Source organism: Vespa velutina, chromosome 6, assembly GCF_912470025.1.
Source record: "Vespa velutina chromosome 6, iVesVel2.1, whole genome shotgun sequence".
Classification (NCBI taxonomy): Eukaryota; Metazoa; Arthropoda; class Insecta; order Hymenoptera; family Vespidae; genus Vespa; species Vespa velutina.
The window spans coordinates 3,350,023-3,367,895 of NC_062193.1; the positions used below are offsets into that span (position 1 = coordinate 3,350,023).

General features: G+C 28.2%; 3 protein-coding genes across 5 annotated transcripts; 2 read left to right on the top strand and 1 right to left on the bottom strand.

Annotated features, from left to right (window-relative positions):
• Positions 1-130: 130 nt before the first annotated feature.
• On the bottom strand, positions 131-2,583 carry LOC124949773 (ubiquitin carboxyl-terminal hydrolase 14). 2 transcript variants are annotated; one of them, XM_047495452.1, is made up of 6 exons: positions 2,391-2,575; positions 2,088-2,266; positions 1,553-2,017; positions 1,186-1,455; positions 799-1,090; positions 131-714 (listed from the first exon to the last, which is right to left on the bottom strand). In XM_047495452.1, exons 1-6 carry the CDS (start codon positions 2,506-2,508, stop codon positions 434-436), a joined length of 1,605 nt encoding a protein of 534 aa, XP_047351408.1. In that variant the 5' UTR covers positions 2,509-2,575; the 3' UTR covers positions 131-433. The 2 variants fall into 2 exon arrangements, with proteins under 2 accessions (XP_047351408.1, XP_047351409.1); XM_047495453.1 differs by having other exon boundaries at positions 577-714; positions 794-1,090; positions 2,391-2,583.
• Positions 2,584-2,855: 272 nt separating this feature from the next.
• On the top strand, positions 2,856-6,136 carry LOC124949779 (calcium channel flower). Of its 2 annotated transcripts, XM_047495462.1 has the most exons (6): positions 2,856-3,017; positions 3,104-3,224; positions 3,444-3,651; positions 3,806-3,913; positions 4,503-4,665; positions 5,318-5,452. In XM_047495462.1, the coding sequence occupies exons 1-5, from the start codon at positions 3,015-3,017 to the stop codon at positions 4,627-4,629; spliced, it is 567 nt and encodes a 188-aa protein (XP_047351418.1). In that variant the 5' UTR covers positions 2,856-3,014; the 3' UTR covers positions 4,630-4,665; positions 5,318-5,452. The 2 variants fall into 2 exon arrangements, with proteins under 2 accessions (XP_047351418.1, XP_047351417.1); XM_047495461.1 differs by lacking the exon at positions 4,503-4,665 and having other exon boundaries at positions 5,318-6,136.
• A 1,858-nt stretch (positions 6,137-7,994) lies between these two features.
• LOC124949774 (tyrosine-protein kinase Src42A) lies at positions 7,995-17,600 on the top strand. The gene is made up of 6 exons (XM_047495454.1): positions 7,995-9,330; positions 10,592-10,713; positions 10,800-10,963; positions 16,282-16,609; positions 16,699-17,037; positions 17,126-17,600. The coding sequence occupies exons 1-6, from the start codon at positions 8,972-8,974 to the stop codon at positions 17,332-17,334; spliced, it is 1,521 nt and encodes a 506-aa protein (XP_047351410.1). The 5' UTR covers positions 7,995-8,971; the 3' UTR covers positions 17,335-17,600.
• The last annotated feature ends 273 nt before the right edge of the window (positions 17,601-17,873 follow it).

Below are 17,873 nucleotides of genomic sequence, written 5' to 3' on the forward strand. Positions count from 1 at the left end.
AAATAATTGCTTTTCGATTAGCTTATAAAGTAACAAGTCGTACTTGTAGATCTTAAAAAGGAGAAAATTTAAAAAAAAAAAAAAAAAAAAAAAGAAGAAAAAGAAAAAAAAGAAGAAAAAGAAAAAAAAAGAAGAAAAAATGCATTTATAAACGTCATGATTATACGGACTTATATTTTGAGATGATCATATAGCATTTTCGTCCCTGTAATTTTATATTTTATTTAAAACAAATGCTGCAATTACTTTTTGCATATATCATGAATAATTTACATAGCACGGCAGCATATATTTAAGATAATATTTAAATCAGCGTACAAAATCCACTATTCCCTGCGGATATCGGTTGATGGGCTCTTGTCTTTTTTTTTTTTTTTTTTATTTTTTTTTTGGAAATTACGTCCAAAGAAATTGTTTATTTATAGACTGCTACTTATTCCGTAGGTGAAGCATCACATATCTTTGTCTCAGTCTCAGGTACTTTTAGAACTCGTGGACCATATAGAAGAACATACGCACAATGCCAATCACCACCGCCACTAAGCTTTAATACTTCTTCACTACTAACAATACTAACAATATCATCGTCACATTTCAACCATGTATCGTTCTTTTGATGAACCCATGCTACATAATGACCACTACTACTTGATCGACCCCTATGAGTTAAAACTGCTTGGAGCGTATAATAACCGCTATTATTGGATCCTAAATCTATAAACGTTAAATAAATATTAATATTTTTAATGTAAAGTTTAATAACTATTTTAAACAGTTTATATGTTTGTTGTACCTTACCATTTGGAAACCAAAATGGTTCATCTTTCATTTTTTTCGACTTTTCATCGCCTTTATCTTTTTTGTCTTTCAATTTAGCAGCTTCTTCTACTAAGTTATCTTCATATTCTTTAAATTTTTCACGCATGGGTGTAAGTTTGGTTTGTAGTTCGCTACTACACAACTCAAAAGCATCGAATTCCAATGGGAATTTAACATCTTTTAAAATTTTTGCATTAATGGCTTCTTTTTCTTTATAAAAGAAACGAACAAATTGGATAGTTAAATATGCCGGTAACCTATTAATTTTTGACTGAAAATATAGAAAAATTATTTAATGTTTATCAAAATATAAAAAAAAGAAATATTCATACATAATAATACTTTATTGTATAAAATATATTTTACCGTTTTAGTATACAATGCATCTCTCCCAAGAGTTGCAGACATTTTTGTAATTTGTTCTTGCATTTTACTTCTAAGGCCAGAATGCATATATTTGACATCCGTTGAAATAAAGCAACTCAATTGTAAAAATTCTTCCTTTCCTTTAGTAGGTGGTTCATCTTCCGATTCTATACATTTCAATTCTGTATCAAATGTTCCTCCAAAGTATTGTTCTATCAATGATCCAGGCTTATAAGACTGGGTATCATCCTCCACTGCATCCGAATTTACCTTTTCGTAAATTTATTATCAGTAGTAAATTCATTTCGATATAAATTTTATTGAAAAGAAAATTGATAGAAAAAAAATATTTCTTATCTACAAAAACCTTTGCAGGTAGCTTTTGCTGAAGCATTCTGATGAGTTCAGTCCAACATTCGTTAGCATCTTGTTGTTGGAAAACGCCGTGTTCAAATTTTTCAGCAAATCTTGGAAAAGCTAAATGCATCATTTGTAAAAGAATAACAGGCGGAAAGGGTGATCCTCTATCCATATTTTCGTAAAGATCTCTTAGAGCTGCCGTTATATTTTGTGCAGGTGCAAGAGAGGAATTACCCATGGTTGCTAAAGTACCGGAATAATTTTTTAAAGCTTCCCTTAACTCTGGTACAATTTTAAGACATTGTACGGTTGCATTAAGATAACAAGTATTTCCAAGATTAGCCAGACCAGCTGGCAAATCTAATGCTGTAGCCAATTCGGATTCATTCATATCTTCCAAGAACAAAGGTTTTTCTTTTGGTTCTGTAGGTACATCCTCCTCTTTAGAACCCATCATTAATACAGTAACACCCTATTGTTACAAAATATAAATGACTATATAAAAGATATGAATAAATTAACAAATAACACATTTTCCTTACATCTTTCAAACCAATATTGCCCCAATCATCATCTTTCAGTGTTATTCCCTTTACCATAACTTTTTGTCTCTCTGGTTGTACTCCTGTCAGTGCATAGAGTTGGGCTTTAAATAACATTGGTTCTTCATCCGTATTAACTTCTACGTTAGGGTAAAGCTCTTTGCCCCATTTGACTTTAACTGTAATTAAAATGTAATCAAAATATAACGATGACTGTCATAAATTTGACAAAGAATAAAGTAAGTGTTGCATGTATAATGAGGTTAGATCTTAATAAATATTTAAATATCAAATATATTTTACCTGTGTATTGTGGCATATTTACAAATTTGTGCGCGTGAATTTCGACTGGTAATAAATTATATGCAATAATGTTTTTAATGTTTACACTGTTTCTTGAGAGGAAATTACAAGAGTGCATAGGAAACGCAAAGTCAAGGTGTATACGGACAGCCGACCGCTCACACGAGCTCACACTAGTTCACGTAGGCTCACACATGCTCATCTAAGCGTTCTGCTCGGTTCAGCGCCGCAAGTAATTGAATGCAATTGGAACGATTTCCGTTCAACTATCCTATCATACATTTGTTTCGAACTTATTATTATTATAAATATATATTCATAAAGAAGATTATATTCGATAAAATCGTTTAGATTTTATCTCATTGAATTAATCATATCCATTACAATATTCATTCTCTATTTTTTTTTTATCTTGCTCTGTTAATTTTAGATACTTCATAAAAAGTAAAGTCACACTCCTATCTTACTGCTCTACTTGAATCATGGATAAGATAGAGCACACACACGTACACACATAGTGATATAGAGAAGTATCTCACGGGTCGATTTTCTCTACATCAACAGAGTTCAGCGGCATTGTCAGTGCTGTCAGTTGACGAAAGAAGTGGACCTAGTATAATAAAAATGGTAATTTTTTGTAATCTGAAGATTCTTTAATGGGTCATAATTATGTTAAATACGTTTCTCGTTAATACCATTCGTTTCATTCGTAGTCGTTCGGTGAAAAAATTGCATCGATAATGCAAAGGCCTGGCCAGGATCCTGTCGCTAAGGACGATGTTCCCTGGTGGATGAAGTATGCTGCGCGAGGGCTCGGCACTGTAGGCGGTTTCAGTTAGTTTTTATATATTTTTTTTGTCCTCCTTTATAATGCTTCATTCGTATATTCTAATATAGCTAGATTTTATATCATATATCAATTTCACTTATTGCAAGTAACTATTTTTTTATGAAAGAGATATACATTTTTAGGTTGTTCCAAATAGAATATTATATATTATTTTTATATTAGTATGAATATCCTCGATACAATCACATTTATATTTGTTACAGTCGCAATCTTTCTGGGAGTTTGGAATTGTGCATCGATTTTATTTGCTTCGATAATCTGTTTTCTTAGCGGTATATGGCAGATGTTAGCTGGTTTTATAGTTCTGATGATTGAAGCACCTTGTTGTTGTATGTTCATCGATTTTGTCCAAAACTTAAGCGATATGGTGGAGAGCAAACCTTATTGGAATAGAGCAGCAGCTTATTGTTTGTAAGCGTTACATATATATATATATATATATATATATATATATATATATATATATATAAAATTTTTAACTCTTAATTACTGTTTACAATAATATTTCATTGATAAAAATCTTAGATTTTCAGATAATACCGTCGTGTATTTTTTATTATTTTAGATTAGCATTGCCACCTGTCTTCCTTTGTCCAAAAATAGAAAGCATACTTGGTAGCGGATTTATTTTCGCGACTGGTATTATATACGGATTAATGTCAGTTGGAAGAAAGTAAGTAAAGATTATTAAGCATTATTAAGTATTATTTTAGAAATTACATAGGAACCATAATTATATCATATTTATAGACATAAATTTTGTAAAATAATATATAATCGAGTATACGATAATTGACATCAAAGTAACAAAGCAAATGATACAAAAGGTTCAAATTTTGTGAATTTCAAAGTTATTATAATTTCTTGTGTATTTTTTTCATTGTCATTTGTATTTGCTTTCAATAATGGGAAAGAAAGTTTGGGATATTCATGCGTCAAACAATGCACATATAATTTGCTTATGGATGGATTTTTATCACTGTGTTGGTTTTACTTGCGCTCATTGAAATTATTGCTTTGGTTTTTGTAAATGTATGTTTAAAATCAGGATACTGATACAAAGTTTAAAATTATATTGGGGACTAAAAATTATGTAGAGCATTTTTGTGAACGTATTTTAATGCTTTTAAATATTGAAAATGATAAAAGATATATATATATATATATATATATATATATGTATTTATATATATGTATTTATATATATAAAAATTAAAAGAACGTGTGTCAATATTTTTACTAATGAACTGACACAATAACAGAGGAACCAGGCCCGACCCGACAGGAATGACGTCGTCGGGTGTGGGCTCCCCACAGGGTACAGTACCTCCTACTACAGATCACCATACCACACTCATGGAGGATCCTGATGTCTGGAGGCCTACATAAAACATCAGATATTCATTGTACCACTTCACTAACCAGGCAATAATATATAAAATTCAATGTTATCCCTATGTGAATAGCCTCATCGCATTCATAAATATGTCAGCTTGTAGCATACAAGTTGTACATCATTAGCTAATTCTATATGTCTCATAGTAAAGAATTCGTGCTTGTCTTGTTTGCTAATTTGTTTATATGCTGCTTATGTAACCTTTCCATTTTATGCAATTGGATTTGATAACTAGCATATGATTCATCATCATAAACTAATATTTAATCATTACATTTTCAATGTATTTTTACATTATATTTATTATGCAGCTATTAGGTATTATTTTATTTATTAAACAAGGATAAAAATCACAAAAAATTAATTAATATTTGCATATCAAGGATTATATGTTAAAGGTACTTTTATTTTTATCTTCAGGTTCTTTATATTTTATTTTGAGGATTATGTAATGGCATTCATGCTTATTTATATAAAGTACATTAAGCAATTAATTTATTACAGCTATATCTAATAAAAAGAAATATCTATTTAAATACAAGCATTATAGCAACATTTAAAAAAGCATGTATAATTATAAATATTCAATATTCTGAGGAAATATAATGCAGGAAATATCCTATTGTAAAATATAATATAATAAATAATTACATTTATTTTATGAAAAATGATATATTTCAGGGCACCATGGGGAGAAATGAGATCAACAGCAATGGAAACACAAGCTCCTTCATCAAGTATGCAATCAACGCTCGTTGAAAATGCTCAACCAATGGGATATAGTAGTAAACCTGATAGTAATGTTTGACATATAACATACATTGGCAAAACAATTCGATATTTCGCGTGAATGGTGGTGTGTTGTAATGACCTGGTCAAATAATTGTTAGGGCTATGAACATCTATCATAAATTATGATACCCATTGCACTAATGCTGATGTCTTATTGAAATTTTGATGTTTAAATAGGCAGTTAATTTTGTTTTAAATGTGACCAACAATGCCTGATATAAGCCATTTGTACCTACATATAATCAAGGATGCAAAACGGTTTAGTATTAGTCTTATATTCTTTTGATTTGCATCTTATAGTTATATCAACATTAAATCGTTTTGCATTTTTGTATATTTGTAGTACATCTCAGGTTACTTATAAACATTATGTTGGCCTATCTTGTTCAAACCTGCTTTATTTAGTATCAAGAAATTTAGGATTAGATAATCAATATACAAGGTCTGTATTGTTAATTACAACTGATATATAGAAATTGAATATATTATTAAGTCTACATTATGCTAATGTTCTTTACAGCTTTACAAAGTGCCAGCTGCATTTTCATCATTGCATCTTTCTGTGACATTTATTTACCAGAAGTTATTTTATTTGAAAAGAAAAAAAAAAGAAAGAAAGAAAAAAATAACAAACAAACAGAATTAAAAATTGTCAAGAACAGTGGCATAGTTTATATATTATCTATAAAAAATATGATTCACACACATATTTTTCATATGATAAATATAATACATAAGTATGATTGAGTTTAAAGAATATATTTACTTGCTAATAGTCTCAATGATTAAATATAATTACATGATTTTGAAAGGTTTCTTATATCATTTTAAATAGTATAAGAAGCATTAGCTCTTACAATTGAATGAGTCATTAATATTAATTTTATGGTTTATTATCGTTATAATCAAGTGTATAAATGACGACTGTATTGTATATAGAAATGAATTTACACATCTTTCTTCCATTAGTTTTCATGTTTATATTCTTCCTATATGAAAAGCCTGAAGTAACAAGACGATATTAGGATAATTATTGACACTTCATTTGTTATTTAAGTTTAATTATTATATACTTATGTTATTCAATCTGTTACTGATTTGTTTGACTTATTTTGTGATACAATTCGATAGACTGGTCTACTGTCACACTTTTTGTGTAAGTGTGAATAGGAAGCTATAATAAGAGTTTCTTAACATATTCCTGTACTATTAATAAGTATCACATTTGGAACATTATGTTCTACTATTTATAACTGTTGTATCTAATATCAAATGTGCCAACGTGCAAATCCTTTTCTTCATTATCTTATCTTTTTTATAATTTTATTAACAACAGTATAGCATTTCATTAGACTAATAATATTTGGTTAAAAATATTATTTTTAACTGCAGCATTATTCCAACTCATTTTCTTCCTACATTCCTTGGAAAAAATTTCATTCATTCATTCAAGATAAAAGACTAAAAATTATTCATTATCATCTAATTTATTAATTATAGTGAAGTACTCATTGTATTGTGATTAACAGATCTATCATAAAAAATCCTAATGATAAATACATAAGAATAGATACATAGTTCATTTTGTTGGATTATCATTGTGATTTGTTTAAAAATTAAACGTGTCTCCCAATTTATACATTTATGGTAATATCAGGTCAATACATTTAAAAGATTATACAAACTTTCGTGCATTATTGGCATTATGTCAAGAACATTAACTGCTGTAATAAAACATCACCATTCGTGGTACAATATGATTCATGTCTATACACATACGCAAAATATATTATAATATAGAAAACATTCACTAATATAAACAGAAAATGTATGGAATTCACAAAAGTTGACGATAAAGGCTATTTAATTATCTTCTTATTTTATTTAATGATATACTTAATTATGAGTCTTTAATATTTCATATTTTCTTTTTATCATTTAATAATAAAATATATAATTTATTGTTTTTAAAAGAGATTGGTAATAGGGGTGAAATTAAATCATAAGGTAGCTGAATATAGAACAAATATGTATATGTTAATATAGGAAAGTTATGTGCTGGATGAATCTGCCACACAAGTTAATCGTTGAATTTAAACATTTAAGGAATAAAGTATTTCGATGTATGGCAGATATTAGATAGTTATGTAATTAATAGATATAAAATGAAATATGCGCTATTTTTATTTATATATATTATGAGATATAATTGGACTTTTTGGAGTTGATATAATTTCATTTAAATGATTTCAATTTTTTATTTATTGTAACAAATTTCGAGTATGAAAAATATTATTTGAAAAATACAAATAAAAAGAAAAATGAACATTTATTTTTGGCGCTATATATATATATATAGACACACATACAAACACACTGTATTATATATTATATATACAATACTTTGTCGATCTTAAAAATAATTGTAATCCTAAGATTGTGAATCTGAGATTTAAGCATTTGATGCAAAGGTTAACGAATGGAAAATAATTCAATTTTACTGTTTTAACTAGATATATTTAATGGTTATGATAAATATATATATATATATATATATATATATATATATATATATATATAGTTAAAAAATAATAATGTATAAAATATAAAAAACATATTATTTTTATTGATCTTTTGTGTAACACAAAGACGTACGAACTTTCGATTCAGCCTATTTTTCAAGAAAAAAAAAAAAAAAAAAAAAAAAAGATAAGAACAATTTAACGTCATAAATATATAATTCAATATCATTGCATATCATAAAATAAATCTATTACGATGTATAAATTAAATGGAATAATCTTGAATGATAAAATTGTGCGTGTGTTACATAATTATTTTGTTATAATTTAAAATAACACACGTCATAAATGTAAACAATAAAAATAATATGTTTATATGTGTTCTTAAGAAAGCAATCGAAATTTGTTGTATTGTATGGATGTCCATCACAGGTGTAATATAATAAAATAACTCGTTTGGATATTAAGCATTAAATATTGATGGTCAACGATATCAGAATCATAGCATTAAAGATGTATTTTTGATCAAACACTATAAATAAAAATTTGTCCGCATAAAAACTTTTCCGAATATATTTCGTAAAACATAAAAAATACTCTTATTGCATATAAACAATTTTGATTTTCCCGCGTTCATAGATAAGAATTTGTATTGTCCAATCGTATGTTAGTACTCATTGACGTTTTTCAAGTGGAATACGCCCTCTGTTCTACGACATTTAGCCGAGGCCATTAACCGTTCGGATAAGTTCGGGTGCGTGCACGAGCTCGTACGAAAGTTACATTCCGTTGGGCACCTTCACCATGAGTGTTTTCGCCCGTCCGTCGGTGTCTCGCGAAAAATCTAGTTTTCCTTGTTCGCATTACCATATATAATGCAAAGATATTAATGTTCGAAAATCAGACGTGAAAAACGTCTAAGCTAAGCTCGAGTAATGAAGTGTTGTAGATCGTAAAGGAGAAAAAACAACAGTGAAATTTATTATTTTAAAGAAGTTAAGAGGTAACGAAGAGGAAAAACATGGGGAACTGTTTCAGCAGTAGCAGGGATCCGGATAAAGACAACTCTGATAGGATAGGCAATCCCAACATAGATGCTGTGGTATCGCCAACTAGTCCAGTGCCAACACCACCTCCGGATCCTATAAGGCCGGTCCCACAAATTCCAGATGCTAATGTGCCAAGTGCTAAGATATTCGTAGCGCTTTACGATTATGATGCTCGTACAGACGAGGATCTCAGCTTTAGGAAGGGTGAACATTTGGAAATACTCAACGATACTCAAGGAGATTGGTGGCTAGCCAGAAGTAAACGGACTAGAAAAGAAGGCTATATACCTAGCAATTATGTTGCTAAGTTAAAATCGATAGAAGCTGAACCGTAAGTAATAAAAAACTTTCATTTGTTTTTCTTTTCGAATTAAGAATTATAAACGTTTTTTTTTTTTTTTTTTTTTTTTGATCGACATATATATTTCCATGATTCTTCTTTACAAACGATCGTTCGATACCGTTGTCGGATTGGCTCGCACGATCTTAGGAAGTATGAATAAGTTACTTCCATTCCATTCGATTTATACTCTTTAAAATGCAACTCACAAAATGTTTTACAGTTATGTATTGGAATGGATAGTGTGATTGGCATCTTTCATAATATTCAAATTTAATAACACACTGATACAATGAAATGTAGTATAAACGTGGATCGTTGCATTGCCCGTAAATAGTACTGTATTTTCTTTGTTACATTTTCACCTATTGAATTTCTCTCTGTATAATAGCCAGCTAATATGACCTTGCTTTCACCAACAGTATTTCTCTTGGCTCTCCCAGCCTTAATAGTTTGGTTGAGCACCTCTGTCTGTTAATCAGTGAAGATAAGCACTACTTCCTTTCCTTTTTTTCCCTCTATGTTTTTAGGTGTACAGAATTTTATATATATATATATATACATATATATTTATATAATTTACTAACGATTCCATCGCGGATTATTTTATATCAATATTTTTAAACTGTAAAGAGAGATTACCATTACTTTTTGCATTATTTATTACTTGTTTATTAAATTCGTAATGTTTGAAAATTCATAACAATTGGAAATGATAAAAGATAAGAAGATAAAATGATGAAGTAGGATGCTACAGAAAAATAAGTATTTCTTTAGAAATCAAGTTACAAAAATAAATACTTGTTCTTGGAAGTACTCTAGAAAGACTGTCATACATATTTGTTTTTATTTTTATTTTATGATTAAATAATATTATTTTTATATTATAAATTCTATAATATTATTATAATTAAAATAATATTATATTTATAGTGGAAGATTAAATGGCTATGAATATAATTTTTATTAAATATGTATACAATGATAAATATTATCTATACTTGATTACTACCTATCTATATTGTATGAATGATGATCATGCTTATGACACATAGATACGATGATTCTGTATTATTATTACTATTTTTCATAAAAACACGCGTATAATTGTATTAATGTAATCCTATAAACTAATTTCATTATGGTTTTTATATTTTTATTATAATTATATTTCTCATATATTTTTCATGCATTGTGATATATATATATATATTTTTTTTATAACATGGTATTTTTTAAATATAATTTTTAGGTGGTACTTTAGGAAGATAAAACGAATTGAGGCAGAAAAGAAATTATTATTACCAGAAAATGATCATGGAGCATTTTTGATTAGAGATTCTGAAAGCCGTCACAATGATTATTCTCTTTCAGGTAATATATAGCGCTAATGATATTTAAGAGAATTCCTTCACTTTTTAACTTCCATCAAATTGAGTTAATATAAATTATATTTATAGTACGTGATGGAGATACTGTCAAGCATTACCGCATACGACAATTGGATGAAGGAGGCTTTTTCATTGCTAGGCGGACCACATTTAGGAATCTTCAAGATCTTGTTGAACACTACAGTAAAGATGCTGATGGATTGTGTGTAAATCTCTGTAAACCGTGTGTGCAGGTAAGCAGAAACAAAAATCAAATTTGGATGAATCATGTGAAAGATTTTATTTTATTTAAACGGAGTTTAGACAGCTTGTTGCATGTCAAAAAAGAGGTGTTTCTCACGGCATTAAAAATTGTACTAAAAAATTTTCTTTATTGGTTAAATGCACCTTCTAATAAAATGAAAAATATTTAAGAGATTTCTACAAACAGATTTCTATAAGAGAAGTTTGTTATATTAGATTTTGAATAAAAAGAAACTACTTTTGTAGAAATTTCTTCATATGGAATGCAAATACAATTTTGTAATTTATTAAAGTGAAAAAGTAAATATTAGAGCATGTTTTATTTTTAAAAATGTGGTTATAATATTGGTAATTTTGTGCTTTTTTAGAATAATTGCAAATGGTGAAGCAAACGATTTTGCTTACAAATTAATGCGTGTGTTGTGTAGATTGATCATATTGTAAATTTTTGGTATACTGTCTAAACTCCAGTTGAATTTGCTTTAAAGCCAGTCTGCTCAATTTGTAACCCAGTTCGAGAGGAGCATTGTCAGTCCTATATCCAAATGCTCGTATCTCTTCACTGATGTTCTATGAAGAACATAAAATATTAATCAAAGGATAAAAAATTTCATGTTATTAGAATGCTGTGGCTGTTTCATACATGGCTTTGCATCATGCATACATTATTATATCAGCAAGCCAAAAAATTCCTTATTGCATGCTTTTTACAGTGATACAAGACATCAATCCTTATTTTATATACATGGTGTTATTGTGTGTGTGATACAAAGTAAACTTTGTAGAAGATTTCATATCTTAAAAATGTTAACAAATGCATACATGTGCAATCTAATATTTTCAGAAAGAGGGAAATTTGTTATAGCTTACAGAATTATAGATTTATCAATTAATAAGAATAAATGATATTGTATTTATACATTTGTCCACCTTTCGAACCTCTCGAACCAGTACTGAGTAGACTGGCTTTATGCATATAGCACAAAAATATTTTAATTTTAAATTATATTTTACTATTAAAAGAGTTATCTATTCCTACAGACTATTTAGGGCAATCCAATAAAAAGTGCATGTAAAAAATATTAGAACAGAACCTCGATCATCAATAAGCAAATTAATCCAATCTGTTTTTGTTTATTTAATGTTTTACAAATTCCTATTTCGTTATTCTAATAATCGAGGTATCACAATATTAAATACTTCTTTGATTTTAAGAGTTCAGAACTACTACTAGTATTAAATCCACAGATGCATTTATTTTTTTTTTTTTTTTTTTTTAGGATGACATTTATTTTAACAAATAAATTTTTACGAAAACGCATATTTTAAACAATAGTTCTCTTACGTCTACGTAATGATATTATACATTTCTCAGAATGATAAAAAATCTATGTAAGATATTTAGTTATATAATAACATTTTAGATATATTACAGTTATAAGGAAATCGAGGTTTGAGAACAACATAGTTTCATAAAAATGTTTCCACAAAGTTCGATATTTGAATAGAATTGTGTTTGTTTCTCTGTTATTGCTTGCCCTACTTCCTGCTGGATTTTCTTGGTAAATTGAATGTCCCAATATAACATAACATGTCATTTTTTCTTCTTAATGCAATTACTTTGAATCATTTTCTCTACACGTACAGCACAAGCCTGTTCTATATGGAATTATGTTCCAAAGGCATTAGATTATAAGCATTCGGCTGGAAACTTAATTCTTTTCATGATTCTTTATGTACTTTATTGTACATCATAGCTTTTTACATAGTTGTTGTACACACGCACATACAGGGACACAGAATGCGCTTAGGCGCTATTTACATAGCACTGTTTCATAAGTTGAGACAATTTAAAGAATTACCAGTGATATTTGTGTGCATAAAATATTTACCAAATGCAGGGTATCTCAGTGACATTTTACTCTGTCTGTATACTACACGACTGTCCATTACATTTAATATATTATCACAAAGAATAAGAATATCACTTATGAAAGACTACAATTAATATAAAAGTGTATTATAATTAAAAGATATATTTTTTTATATGTAGCTGAGAGACTCTGCATAGTGATTTAAATTCATCAGTTTTTTATAAGGCTGGATTTTTAATCCATTGACTCTTATGCACTGTTCCTAAATTATTATAGTTATACATTTCTAAGTATATTTTGTAAGAAAATTTGAATATGTTACAATAACACAGGTACTGATTACTTCCTAAAGAAAAAAAAAAATATATATATATACATATACACATCATAAATAAAAATGTGTGTGCTATGGAAGTGGATTGTATGTATATGTTCCTGATATCATATTTCATATACATTATATATATTTAGCATCACACATATGTGGGAATAACTAGTAGATTATATAATCCTATTAAATCGAACGTCACTTCGCATGTAATTAAATAATTTCAGTATTTGCCTTATTTGCTTCATATATAGTAGCAAAGATTTCTTTTCATTTATATGTTGTTGCATTATCATTATATTATATTTTTTTTTTGTTAAGGGGACTGACCATTTTTTGTTCATATTTATTCAGAAACATTAATTTTTTACTTTCTACTTCCTCTAATGGAAATATTTTGATATAAAGTTTGTCTAATTTTTTTTACACGTGTAAACATACTGTTAGCTTGCAAACAAAAATGTTTAACATTGTCGTTTTGATATTAAAGCAAATGATTAATTAACTTTTATAAATAAGAAAGAGCTATCTGGTAAGCCAAATTAAAACTCACAAATCCAATTTTGTTACATATATATGTAAATAGATAAGCAAGCATAAATCTTTAACGAGATCTATATATAATCGTGTTCAATTGATATATTTATCGTTCTTGATATGTGATCATCTTTTTAACAAGATTAAATAGGTTCATTGAAAATTCTCAGGCATGTTTAGTATGGTGCAATTTATATATCTTCCTTTAAGCATTAAATTGCAATGCATTCTTCCAATATATGACCTCAATACTTAACAATCTATCTCTATCTCCATTTCTCGTTCTTCTCACGTATATTGTTGAATAATTATAATATAAAAATATGATAAAATTTTCAAACAAAGTATATCAGAGAAAAAAATAATGGGAACATTATGTGTCAATGATTACGAAAGTGATCTGTCATTTGAAATATTAAAAGAAATATTTTTTAACGTGCTACTATTAATATTTTTATTTGTCATTTTATAGAAAAATAATTTTGTTATAATTCAAAGTAAAAATTTAAAAATATTTTTAAACGAAATATATATAACTCATTTGCTTATATGTAAGATACATACACACACATATATATATATATAAAGAAAAAAAGAAGAAAAAAAATACGAGAAATCTATTTGCGATAGGACATGAATAATCGATAAATAGTATAAATAATTGACGAGTAAATTCATATTTTATTATTTTCAATATGTTTATTGTCTTTCAAATAAAGAGAACGTGTGTATGTTATGTAATACATACATAGGATAATTTTTTTAATGGGATATTGGATTGATAGCATACGAAGTAAAATTCGGATACGTCGCAATAAGTGTGAATAAAATTTTATTTCGTCTATTATTTGCGTATTTGCACAAATAGTGAGGAGTAAAATTGCCTTTTTTTTTTTTTTTTTTTTTTTTTTTTTTTTTTTTCAGAGAACGTGTTTGTCAATTCTTTCTCGCTATAAAATATATACAAATGCATACAGACTTTTAAAATGCTACGTTATCAAGTCGCTAGCGACGGTGCATTTAACGCTGAGGTTTTTACAGACCATTTAAATTATTCGAAATACGAGTATTCACCCTGTTTACGAAGAGTTTTAATAATTTTATGTAATGTCTGATTCGAACGTCATTTGTTAAACAAATTCATGCACACACGCACGCACGCAATCGTTTAGAACCAATCGTATTGATTGGAATTTTACCAACAATTGATTAATTCTTTTTGTTATCAATCTTATCGGATTAATATTATCGTAAAATTATTATTTATCAAATTCGTACAATACATTTTTTATATATTTATTTATTTATTTATTTATTTATTTATTTATTTATTAACAATTACAAAGATGCTCAGTGATATTCATTCCTGCATACAACGTTGGCTCCTCGTAACTGCAATGTAAGTAATCTAATTCGTTTAAGGGTGATATGAAAAATTTGAATATATTATCCAGAAAAATATTATTCTAATTTTGATCGATATCGTAATATGCATATTCGTCGTTATTAGATGTAAAACATTATATAACACGATCTGTTAATTATTTCGACATAGAAAATACACACATATATACATACATATATACATACATATATACATACATGTACATTATATATATTAATATATATATATATATATTAAAATTAATGAGAGCATATAAATAATATAGGTGATTTTGCTTTGAGATCTGCTTCTCTTTCTCTCTCTCTCTTTCTCTCTCCCCCCTCTCTCTCACTCTCTCTCTCTCTCTCTCACTCGCTTTCTGTATTCGCGTTTTTTGCTATTGCATTGTATGAATTTTACGATCATTCGAAACTCATTTAATCGACATATAATGAGTTACATACAATTACAAGACAGTAATGTGAACAATTTAGTCGACATTATCTACATTATATAATTTGGTCAAATCGTTAAATTTTGTAATAGTATTAGGTATACTTCAAGGCCTCTTTATAATTTATGAGTATGACGTGTTATTTTTTTTTAACAGTTTAGAACACTCAGGAAGGAACTGATAGCACATAATATATTCTTGTTGTTTCCTTAAGTTCACAAGATTTTTTTCTAACCTGCAAAATAGAATCACATACATATATATACATATATATAAATATATATACATATATACACATATATATAAATATATACATATATATATATATATACATTAACATACATATATATACATATAATTAGGTAGTCCCCTTAAACCGTTAGCAAGTTTTCATTCCATGCAATAGATTCTGCATTTAGCGCATAGTTGTTTATAGCTTTAGCCACATTATTAAAGGTCTTTTATGTAGGTCTTTATGGGATATATATTGCTTATAAAATGCAAACCGAATACTCTGAGATTTTTTTCTTTCTTCTTTTCTTTCTTTTTTTTTTTAACTGTCAGAGTATTTATACTCGTTCTAACACAAACATTTTTTATTCTGCCAGTGGAGAACTATCGAAGATTATTCATAGAAAGCTTTGGTATTAATACAAAAAGGATGCATTTTTGTTTAGAATGGCTTTAGAATATGTTAGCCATTGACTGGCCCGTATCTGGTGTGTTTATAGGTTGAGAAACCTGTAACGGAAGGCCTTAGTCATCGTACACGAGACCAATGGGAGATAGATCGTTCATCCCTTAAGTTCTTGCGGAAATTGGGACAGGGTCAGTTCGGAGAAGTATGGGAAGGGCAATGGAATAACACAACACCAGTAGCTATCAAAACTCTTAAACCAGGCACCATGGATCCGAAGGACTTTTTGGCAGAGGCACAAATTATGAAAAAACTTAGACATGCCAAGTTAATTCAACTCTATGCTGTTTGCACAATGGAAGAACCAATTTATATTATCACAGAATTGATGAGGCATGGCAGTTTATTAGAATACTTGCAAGGTAATCTCTTGAATATATATATATATTTGTTGTAATATTATGTAATAATTTAAGGCATAGATTAATTGATAAATTTATTTTCTTAATAGGAGTAAGAGGAAGAGCTTTGAAATTACAGCAATTAATTGATATGGCTGCACAAATAGCCACTGGTATGGCGTATTTAGAATCACAGAATTATATTCATAGAGATTTGGCAGCGAGAAATGTTTTAGTAGCAGATGGTAATGTCGTTAAGATAGCAGATTTCGGTTTAGCCCGACTTATTAAAGAGGACGAATACGAAGCCCGTATAGGGGCACGATTTCCAATTAAATGGACTGCTCCTGAAGCTGCTAATTACAGTAAATTCAGTATTAAGTCTGATGTATGGTCGTTTGGTATTCTTCTTACTGAACTTGTTACTTTTGGAAGAATACCATATCCAGGTATTGTAATATGTTTATATATTACAATAATATTTAAACATTTATTCGAAGGACATATAAGGTTGATTATCGTTATTATTTTTCATAGGTATGACGAATGCAGAAGTATTAAACCAGGTAGAACATGGATATAGAATGCCATGTCCACCTGGATGTCCAACGGCACTATACGATATTATGTTAGAATGTTGGAACAAAGATCCTATGAAGAGGCCGACGTTCGAAACTCTTCAATGGAAACTGGAAGATTTCTTCACAATGGAGGGATCAGAATATAAGGAAGCATCTGCGTATTGAGAAACCGAAGAAGACATTTGTAATTTTCAGTTGGCTTTGCACGATCGTCGTATCATTCGTATGTTGAACGATGCCTCGTGCTTCAATAGTACTTTATCGTCGATAGACGAAAAGTCCAGAGTTATGATGAGTATTCATTCGAGATATGAATGCTTGTGATATTTGAGAATATAGTACACTTTATAATAGAATATTAGGGGTCTTTTTATGTTTTGTTTTTTTTTTTTTTTGTTTCTTTTTTTTTTTTTTTTTTATATATATATATACACACACGCACATTAAAGATAAATGATATCATTTATTTTGCTAGTAGTACAATTAATTATTTCTTTTTCATTTATGCATTCAGGCTGCCATAAAATGATATAACGAGTTTGTCAATTCGCCAATTCGTAATTTTACAATGATATTGGCACTTCGATAATTTTTAGAAACAGAAATACATGTTACGTATTATATATATATATATATATATATATATATATATATATATATTATTTTAGATATTAACATTAAGAAAACGCGTATAAGTGTAGATA